This window comes from Cajanus cajan, chromosome 3 (assembly GCF_000230855.2).
Source record: "Cajanus cajan strain Asha chromosome 3, NIPB_CcT2T_4, whole genome shotgun sequence".
Lineage (NCBI taxonomy): Eukaryota > Viridiplantae > Streptophyta > Magnoliopsida > Fabales > Fabaceae > Cajanus > Cajanus cajan.
In genome coordinates this window covers 10,978,483-10,989,433 of record NC_138519.1, presented here as the reverse complement: position 1 = coordinate 10,989,433, position 10,951 = coordinate 10,978,483, and the positions used below count along the sequence as shown (strand labels likewise).

Here is a 10,951-nt window from a genome sequence, read left to right as displayed (position 1 = left end):
CGTTGTTGTGTCCATGTAGATAACGCTAGAAGCAATTTTTGGCTAATCAAATTCAATATCAAGGACAACACCTTATTATATTGCAGCATTTCCAGGAATGGAAATCTTTGTTTGTGGACCTTATTAGGGTTTAGGGACCTCATAAAATAAATTCTCATACTGGAGAAAAATATTTTCTCGCTATTGTTGATGATTTTACATGATTTACATGGGTTCACCTAATGACATTTAAATCGGAAGATTAATCTTTATTGATAATTTTTTTTTTCATGGGTCAAAACTCAATATAATTGTGGGGTTAAAATTTTTTTGTTAAAATATTTTTTTTATATATATACGGTAAAATAGATTCCTTCTTACTTATTTATACCTTATTATAACTCACATCACATTAAACAATATAAGATTACATTAACTAGAACATGATTTTGGTCCAAGCATGCGTGTTAACGAACACCACAATTTGCAACAACTAAACCAAAGAAGCTAACTATGCTAGGCTCCCATCACGGCTTCACTCTAACTTCTCAGTCTCCGTTCCACTAGTTGATCTGTTGTGGACCCTCACTTTGAAACCCCCAGCCATATGAGCCGTCAGAAGAGGAACAAAACGAGGGTGCTCATCAGAAACCGGCGAAATAACAAACGATTTAAGAATAGAAGCGACCACATACTCCATCTGAATGAAAGCCATTTCCCTCCCAAGACACACTCTAGGACCCGCCTGAAACACCGCGAACATGTAAGGATTCACACACTTGACAATTCCATTATCAACATTATCTTCATGGAACCACCGTTGGGGTTTGAACTCCAAACAATCCTTCCCCCACAGAGCCTCCATTCTCCCCATGCCATACGGAAAATAAGTAACCCTATCCCCTTTCCCCACGCGAGTCCCATCGGGTAACACGTCAGCACCAATCGCATGCTTCGAGTCCCACGCAACCGGAGGGTACAGCCTCATGGACTCGCACAAACACGCCTTCAGAAACCTCATCTCTTTCAACCACTCGTAGTCCAAACGCAAACCCTTCTCACTCACCTCTTTCACTATCATCTCCTCTTCCTCTCGCTGCTTCGATAGCAACCAAAACAGCCACGTCATCGCCGCCGAAGTCGTGTCCCTCCCCGCCATTATCATGCTTATAACCATGTCTCTTACCAACGTTTCCGATTGCCCCGCCTCCAACAACCGAACAAGTAAATCCATGCTTTTTTTCCCTTTCTTTATTTCCTTCTTTTTTGTTGCTATAATCTCCGTCACCGACTCGTGCACCAGCTTCACCGCTTCCTTCAGCGACTTCTCCGACCCCATGTCAAACATCCTCTTCATCTTCCACACCACAAACACCGGCGCGGCGGCGCGCGCCGCGCTAATCTCCGAAGCCGTGTCAAACGCCGTCAAGAGAGGCGGCAAGGGCTTCGACAAATCCAAACAACAGGGGTCGTACCCTAACGACACCTTGCACACCGTATCAAAGGTGAGTCTCCGCAGGACGTCTTGAAGGTCGATCACGTGGCCCCCACGTGCGGCCCAATCCAAGAGTGGGAGAAGCCTATTGTGAACCTCTTCGTTGAGGGTTTTGACGATGAAGTCTCTGAGGGAGCGCGTGGTGAACTCGTGGCTGGCTAACTTGCGCTGCGCGTGCCACAACTCGCCGTCGACGTTGAATATGCCGCAGCCGAGAAGGTCGCCGAGGATTTCGGTGAAGGGTTTGCCTTTGGGGAAGTTGCCGAAGTTGGTCTTCAGGATGTACTCCACGTTGTGGGGGTTCGCCGTCACCACCGTGCGGCGCGCGCCGAGGCGGCGTACGACGATGGTTTGCGTGGGGGATTGGGCCAAGTGGTGGGTGTACCAATCGAGGAGACGGTGGCGGTTTTGGTAAAAGGAAACGAGGCATCCAATGATGGGGTGTGAAGGAGGTGCATGGTTATGATAACGTTGTTGTTGTTGTGGCTCGTTGAAGAGGAAGAGAAACCCCAAGCCTAAGCTGAAGGACCCGAGAAAAACAAAGAAGAAAATAAGCATGGCTTGTGAGTGTTTGTTTGACAAACTGTACTCAAATGATTGAATTCAGTTAGAGTTGTGGAATTCAAGTGGAATGCTTAGGGTTATATATATATATATATGTGTGTGTGTGTGTAGTGTGTGGACTGTGAAGTGTGTGTGTGTGTTTTAGTGTTAGTGTGTTACCGAAGACAGACATATCAGTAAAGAAAGGCGCCGCAAATTAGTGAGAGTTGTCACTAAGACAAGAGAAGTTTGAGCACGTGCTTCATAAGTCAAAAAGAAAAAAAGAAATGGATAACTAAGATTTTTTTTTTTTTTTTTTTTTTTGTGGACGGTAAGAGAAAAAGAACAAAAAGGGAGCAAACTAGCTAACAAACACTACGCCCGAAGGTAAGAGTAACATTATGTATTTTTGTTTGGTACAGTGACGTTATGTATTTAATGTTGAAAACAAATTTATTTATAATTTAAATTTTAAATTCAATGTATTGTTTTTAATTAATTTTGTTTTAATGTCTGTCAACAAAAAGTTCAAGGTTATAAAAAAAAATTAAAGTTTGTTATGTTTTTTCTTATTTTAATATTTCTTTGACCAAGTCGTTTACTGATTAGTTATCGTGGTCGTAGCAATTATCTCTATATATTTCTACTTATTAAGCAAAAGTGATAAATATCATCTATTATTTATTAAAATTATCTTTTTACACCTATTAAAAATAATTATGCTGCTACTAAAAGTATTTGATATTATTTGATTTGGGACCAGTAATGCTGCATAGGATTGATTTAGCATATTGACGTATAAGAAGAGAAGAATGATTATATTTAAAATATTAGTACAGAAAAAAGGTATTTTTTTTTTATTTTAAAAAAAGTCTGTTGTGTGTTTCTATTAGGATGATAATGGATAGTATCTAAGTAGACTATTATGGTATTTGCTCTCATATCTCACGTTTGAAAAAAAAAAATACATGTAATCATTCTATATTTGTATGAATAACAACTTTAATTCACATTTATGTACTCGCTCAATACCGCTACTGTAAAGGAGTTTAGTTTTGAAAATATAAATTCCCTAGCCTGTCGCCATGCAGTAACTTGTGCTCAATTTAAGTGTTTTTTTTTTTTTAATGAAATCATTTGTTTATAATAATAATAATTTTTATTTACAAAAATATATAAATTTTATTATCTAAGTTAATAATACTATAAAATAATTAATTTAATTATTATACAATTAAGATAATTACGTGTAATTATTATTACTATTTTCTATTTCTATTTTGTTGAAGAATTTAAGATAGCAATATTCCAAATGTAAATAGATACGAGCATAAAAAAGCACGTGGCAATTAGACCTATGTTTTTTATGCACATGTTGCAAACCGACCACTTTCACAATTTCTTTTCATGTATGGATGTGTAATGTAAGGTTTATTCATGGCTTATTTGTTGTCAGCAGATTTCACTTTAGCACTACAGTTTTCCACTCCTTTGACTTTTATTCACTAAAACTGGAACTTCGGTTACGAACCGATATCCATCAACTCCTTCCTTCACCATCGGCTCCCAACGTATTTACGGAGGGATTTATTTACTTTTACAGTAATTTTTTTTTATAAATTTATTTCATTCAACATCTTATTTTTATATTACATTTTAATTATTTTATAATTAGATTAAAAAGTTTAATAAATAGATTTTATTTGCAAAGTTTTTATAAAACTTAAAAATTATTTTACATATTATTATATAAATTTAAATTAATGCATAATATGTGTTTTCAAATAACTGTTAATTTGAATTAACATAATAAAGTATTAAAATATTTTTAAACTTTTTAAAATTTATAAATTTTGATTTATTTATTAAAATTTATTTAGTAATTGAATCGTTGAAATTAAATATAAAATATAAGTTATTAAATAAAATAATTTTAAAAAAATTACTTTTAATATATATATATATATATATATATATATATATATATTATTTTTGGAGGAGTTCTAGCGCTATCTGTTTTCAGCCCAAAAATATTTATATGAATATAAAAAGTAATAAGTTGTTTTATTTTAAGTTATTAGCGTGAGTAATATTGTTAATTAAAGTTTTGGATTAGAGTTTTATAAATGAATAAAACGATTAAAGAATCTACTAACAGTAATTAGCTAGATTATCCAACTAGAACTAGTTATTAAAAAAAAGAGCACAAAAATAAATAAAATAAACACGTGGCTAATAGTTCTAGATATATACTATTATTTGTTTATGCACATGTAGCACACCGACCACTTTCCTATTTGTTTTGTTCTCTTGTTTATTACGGATATGTAACCATGGCTTGTTAATTAATTAGTTTGTGAGGGGATTCAACTTAACACTTAAGCACTGCAGCTTTCTAGTCCTCTGACTTTTGGACCACTAAAACTTTGGGATGTGGATTTCTGCGGTCACGTCTGTGAACGCACGAAATATTAGCCGCAAAAAATAATAATTAAATGATAAAAATATAACTAAAATAGTTGAAATATTGTATCATGCATGACTACATCACCTCCAATAATTACTTTTCAACTATATAGGAATGAAGGAATCTTGTTTAAAAAATTAGAAACTTTGTCGGTCTCTTTTGCACAAGCAAATTAGGCTTATATAGGAATTTAGATCCTCTCTTGCAATTTTTTTTCTCTAGCATTTTTTCTACAATATTAATAGTCATATAGATATATCTAATGACTCAAATTTAATTATTTAAAAAGATATTAATTATAAAATTAAATTTGAGCTATTAGATATATCTAATGACTATTAATGTTGTAGGAGAGAGACTGGAGAGAGAAAATTGCGGGAGAGGATCTAAATTGCTTAGATAGCCTTCGATACAACAATTATATAAATATATTATTTTATTTTTATGCTTTTTTATTTTTCATTAATTAAATCACTTATGTACATTTTTTTTATATCTTTCACAACAAAAAATTGCTTTGTAATGATGCACATTATAGTCACATAATACTTGTGATTTAAAATTTGTTTAATTATTCACAATTATATTTTCAAGAGCTTCAAAGTTTTCCTCACCACTCCACCAATCTTTCAGAGGTCGGATGATCACTCCGACCTCCTCCTCTATCTGGCCGTGACAGAAGGTGCAATCAGCGCGGTAATAGTACAAGAGCACCACAGAATGCAAACATCCATTTACTTCATCAGCCGAGTCCTTCAAGACACGGAGAAGCGATATCAAACGATCGAGAAGCTGGCATTAGCACTCATCACTGTAGCTCGGCAGCTCCGACCTTACTTCCAAAGTCACCAGGTGGTCGTGAAAACTGACTACCCGATTAAGCAGATACTGAGAAAACCAAAATTCGCTGGGCGGATGATAACATGGTCAGTAGAGCTATCTGAGTTCGGCATCCAATATGAAAGCCGAGGCCCCTTGAAAGCTCAATGCTTAGCAGACTTCGTGGTTGAACTCACCCCAACCTCGACAGAAGAAAAACAGGTATGGACTCTATACATTGATGGATCTTCTAACTCTAAGGGTGGTGGTGCATGTATTATTTTGGAAGGACCAAACGGAGTCACAATAGAGCAGTCCCTCAAGTTCGGTTTCAAAGTCACTAATAACCAGGCAGAGTGCGAAGCTTTACTAGCAGGGCTGAGGTTGGCCCACGGCCTCGGAGCACAAAGAGTGAGTTGCAACAGTGACTCAAATCTCATGGTGGAGCAACTTAGTGGGGCATACCAGACCAAGGACACCCTACTGTAGAGGTACTTCCATGCAGCATCCCAGAGGATCTCATCCTTTGACGAGCTCACCATACACCATGTACCCCGAGAGTAGAATGTCAAAGCCGACCTCCTGTCCAAGCTCGCCAGTACAAAGCGCCCCGGGCAACACCGAACCATCATCCAAGAGACGCTGAATTCGCCCAGTCTAGACGATAAATTCATCAATACCAATGACAGTGCAAACCAAGGATGGATGACAGGTATATAGAGTTATTTAAAGGAGGGAACTCTACCCAAGGATAAAGATGAAGCTCGGAAGGTGAGGGTAAGGTCATGCAAGTTCGTCATCATTGCAGACAAGCTGTTCAAGCGTGACATCTCCACTTCTTTGTTGAAATGCTTGACAAAGTCCCAAGCCAACTACGTCATCGAGGAGATCCACCGAGGGATATGTGGTATGCACTCCAGGGCACGCTCGATGGCGACCAGGGTGCTCTGTGTAAAGACCTGACTGGTCCCTACACACAACACAGTACAACAGAAACACTACACAGAAAAGAGCAAGTATATACATATGGTATCTAGAATATATATATATATATACAAGGTCCAAATCTGGATAGAGTTAGAGTGTACAAAATACATCCAGCAATGCTATACACGACAGCTAAAAATAACAAAAATAATCAAACTCCATCTGCCAGCTGCAGATCCTCCTCAGCATACCAACCTAACCCTACTTTGCTCCCATACATAGTATGATCATCGCAGTCCAAACCACATGGAAACAACAAAGGGTAAGCTAGTGAAAGAATCAACATACAAATATAAATATATGAATGGTAAACAGTTACAACTATCAGCACATCAATTAGCTTAACAACATGAGCCTATAATATAGCACAACATTCAACAATAACAGCACCGCATAGTGGCAATAACAGCACCGACTTAGCGGCTATAACAGCACCGACTTAGCGGCTATACAGCATACAGCTCAACACAACACATCAATATCAGCATCCAGTACAGCTAAACACTTACAACACAACAATATACATCAAATACAACTTAACATCATAACGCAGCATAAACATCTCACAGCTCAACAACATTCATCATTAATAGCTTAAATCATTCTAATTCAGCAGTAACATCTAACAGCACAGTATATTCATCAATTTCAGCTCAGTTCATCATATATCTACATTTATCAGCAAATTTTAGCACATAAGTCATCATCTCATCCGCGCCCAGTGCACTCATGGTCGCGCCCAGCTTCGCACAACCAGAGAGCATCAGGGATCATCGCGCCCGACGCGATTCCTACCTCAACAGATCTCATATGCCCGGCGTACTCATCCCGCGCTCGGCGCAAGAAAGCAAAGACCTCCCCATGGTCTCACGCCCGGCACAATATAAATTGCGCCCGGCGCCACCTCTGGCAGAGACTCCCAAGGAGTCTCCAAGCCCGGTGAGACATGGTCACGCCCGGCGCCACATCAGAAACCACAAATCATTGTTACTTACTGATATCACGCCCAGAGCGATCTCAACCACGCCTGGCATGGGCCATCTAGGGCTCACACTTTCAAGCTCGCCCGGCGCGTACACAATTGCGCCCGGCGAGCTTGCCCAAATGAAGCCCTCTGATGGTCACGCGCCCGGCGTGATACTCAACAGCAACTCACCAATTTTGAAAATTTCTTCAAAAACTTGCATAACCAGCCAGAAAATCCACATGCAATCGGCGCTAAACATCACATTTTCATCAATAGCCCCAAAAATTCCAGCTTTTTCAACATGCAACATTAAACAAAGAAAAACCCAAATTTCACCCAAAAACCCCGAAAGCCCGAAAACGAATCTTCTTCCATCTCAGCCACAATTCATTCATCATCAAGCATCTAATGAGCTCCTAGAACTCATTTACAACCAAAAATCTGCAGAACCTATCTTCCCTTACCTCGGCGCAAGAAATTCGAGCTTCCGGGAAAGAGAAATGGAGAAGAAGCTTGAACGACGAAGGAGGAGAAAAGAAAACTCCAAATACTCAGCTAGCCACCCGAATCTACTCCACACCACCACCTTGAGATAGCAAGAAATTGAGGAGAAGAACAAAGGGAATGAGAGAGTGAGATATGCAAGTGAGGGTAAGTGTCTAGAGAGAAAGAGAGAGTTAGGGGAAAAGTCCGTACGGGGTCTCACAACCACCCCAACAACAGGAGTTTTCATCCCCGAAAATAGACTTACTTGGGAATAGGAACGAATACCGCTCCCTGCACTGCTTCTCCACCTCCCAAGTAGCCTCACCAGTAGCTGCATCCCACAACACCTTCACCAGAGCAATGGACTTGCCCCTCAGCTCCTTCAGCTTATGATCAACCACAACTACTGGCAACTTCTCAAAAGTCAGATTCTCTTTCACCCTCACATCATCTAGCTCCACCACATGACTAGGGTCATGAATATACTTCCTTAGCTAGGATACATGAAATACATCATGTAGGTTTGAGAGGTTCGGTGGCAAAGCCAACCGATAAGCAACCGGACCCACACGCTGTATTATCTGATAAGGACAAACAAATCTCGGTGTCAACTTCCTTGCCTTCAGCGCTCTACCCACACCAAAAGTCGGGGTCACCTTCAGAAACACATGTTCCCCTTCAGCAAACTCCAAAGGCTTTCACCTTTTATCAACATATGATTTCTGCCTACTCGAAGCAGTCTTCATCCTCTCCTGAATCAGCTTCACCTTCTCAGTAGTCTGTAGGATCAACTTCGGTCCCATAACCACTGACTCACCATCTTGATACCAGCACAGAGGAGTCCTACATCTTCTGCCATACAAGGCTTCAAACGGCACCATCCCAATACTAGCATGAAAGTTATTATTGTACGTGAACTCAACCAGCGGTAGGACCTCCTCCTAGCTTCCCAAGTGGTCTAACACACAAGCCCTCAGCAAATCCTCCAAGGACTGGATTGTCCTCTCTGACTGACCATCCGTCTGTAGATGATAAGTAGAACTCAGCTTCAGCTTCGTGCCCAAGGCTTGGTGTAGACTCTGCCAAAATTGAGAAGTGAACCTCGGATCTCTGTCTGAAATAATATTGGAAGGCACCCCGTGCAACCGTACTATTTCCCTCACATACAACTGCGTTAGCTTCTCTAAGGACCACTTGATGTTGACAGGAAAGAAATGTGCACACTTGGTCAACCGATCAACAATCACCCAGATAACATCACTATTCCTAGCTGACCTAGGCAACCCGACGATGAAGTCCATAGTGATACTATCCCACTTCCATTCCAGAATCTCCATCTGCTGCATCAACCCACTCGGCTTCTGATGCTCCACCTTTGCCTTTTGACATGTCAAACAGGCCGCCATATATTCAGTTATCTCCCTCTTCATACCAGACCACCAGAAAGTCTTCTTGAGGTCTTGGTACATCTTAGTCATACCAGGATGTATGCTAAGTCTGCTCTTGTGGCCTTTCTCCAACATAGCTCTCTTCAGCTCAACATCCTGAGGGAGGCAAATTCTGCCCTTGAACCTCAAGATTCCATCTTCACCCAACTCAAAACCAAGAGCCTTCTCAGTACCCAGCAAACCAAGAAGCTTCACCAGTTCAACATCTTGCAACTGCTTATGTCTAACCTGCCTCAAGAACTCACTAGTTATGGTAAGCATCCCACAACTAATGTGATCCTGAGCTAACTCCACACAGAGGTTTAGATCTCTGAACTCCTCAACCAGCTCCAGCTCTTTCACCATCATACTAGACATGTGGATGAATTTCCTACTCAGCGCATCCGCCACAACTTTGGCTTTACCAGGATGATACATTAACTGGAAATCATAATCCTTCAGAAACTCCATCCATCGCCTCTGCCTTATGTTCAGCTCCTTCTGATCAAACAGGTACTTCAGACTCTTGTGATCACTGAAGACGCTGAATCGAGCCCCATATAAATAATGTCTCCATATCTTCAAGGCAAACACAACAGCTGCTAACTCCAAGTCATGAGTGGGATAATTCCTCTCGTGGTTCTTCAGTTGCCTTGAAGCATATGCCACCACTTTCCTGTTCTACATCAGCACACACCCCAAACCCTGGTGAGAAGCATCACAATACACATTAAAAGGTTCACCAGAGTCGGGCAACACCAGCACAGGAGAAGTAGTCAACCTCCTCTTCAGCTCCTCAAAACTTCATTCACAGGCATCAGTCCAAATGAACGGCTGCTCCTTCCTTGTCAACTGGGTTAGAGGCGCTACTATCTTGGAGAATCCCTCAATGAACCTTCGATAGTAACCCGCTAGACCCACAAAACTCGGAATGTCAGTGACAGTTCTTGGACCCTCCCATGCAACACCGACTCTACCTTAGCCAGATCAACAGCAATCCCCTCAGCTGAGATCACATGCCCCAAGAAATTCACCTCATTCAACCAGAACTCACATTTTGAAAGCTTAGCGTACAGCTGCTTCGCCTTCAAAATCTCCAGTACTATCCTCAAGTGCTCTCCATGCTCCTCTGGGGTCCTTGAATAAATCAGGATGTCATCAATAAACACCACCACAAATTTATCCAAGAACGACCGGAAAATCCTATTCATGTAATCCATGAACACTACCGGGGTGTTGGTCACACCAAACGGCATCACAACATACTCGTAGTGACCATACCTAGTCCTAAAAGCAGTCTTCGGTATGTCACCCTCCTTCACCCTGATTTGGTGATAGTCTGACCTCAAGTCAATCTTGGAAAATACAGATGCTCCCCTCAGTTGATTCATTAAGTCATCTATCCGGGGAAGCGGATATTTGTTCTTAATGGTCAACTTATTCAACTGCCTGTAATCCACACAAAGTCGACTACCTTCATCCTTCTTCTTAACCAACAACACAGGGGCACCCCACGACGATACACTCGGTCGTACTAACTGCTTCTCCAATAGATCCTCCAACTAACCTTTCAGCTCAACCAGTTCAGCAGGAGCCATCCTATAGGGAGCCACCGACACTGGCCCCGCACCTGGAACCAAGTCAATACTGAACTCCATCTCCCTAATAGGAGGCAACCCAGGCACCTCATGAGGGAACACCTCAGCGAAATCCCTCACTACATCAATCTCAGCAATGACCCTTTCGGTCTCCACACTCATAGCAGCAAGCAGAAGACAACA

The 10,951-nt window shown here is 40.6% G+C and overlaps 1 protein-coding gene across 1 annotated transcript; it reads right to left on the bottom strand.

Moving 5' to 3' along the window:
- Positions 1-203: 203 nt before the first annotated feature.
- Positions 204-2,560, bottom strand: LOC109814574 (cytochrome P450 94B3). Its single transcript, XM_020379033.2, has one exon. It carries the CDS (start codon positions 2,030-2,032, stop codon positions 515-517), a length of 1,518 nt encoding a protein of 505 aa, XP_020234622.1. The 5' UTR covers positions 2,033-2,560; the 3' UTR covers positions 204-514.
- Positions 2,561-10,951: the final 8,391 nt, after the last annotated feature.

What these genes read in the sequence shown, in the direction of transcription:
- LOC109814574 (XM_020379033.2), bottom strand. Translation starts at nt 2,032, where the DNA reads ATGCTTATTTTCTTCTTTGTTTTTCTCGGGTCCTTCAGCTTAGGCTTG.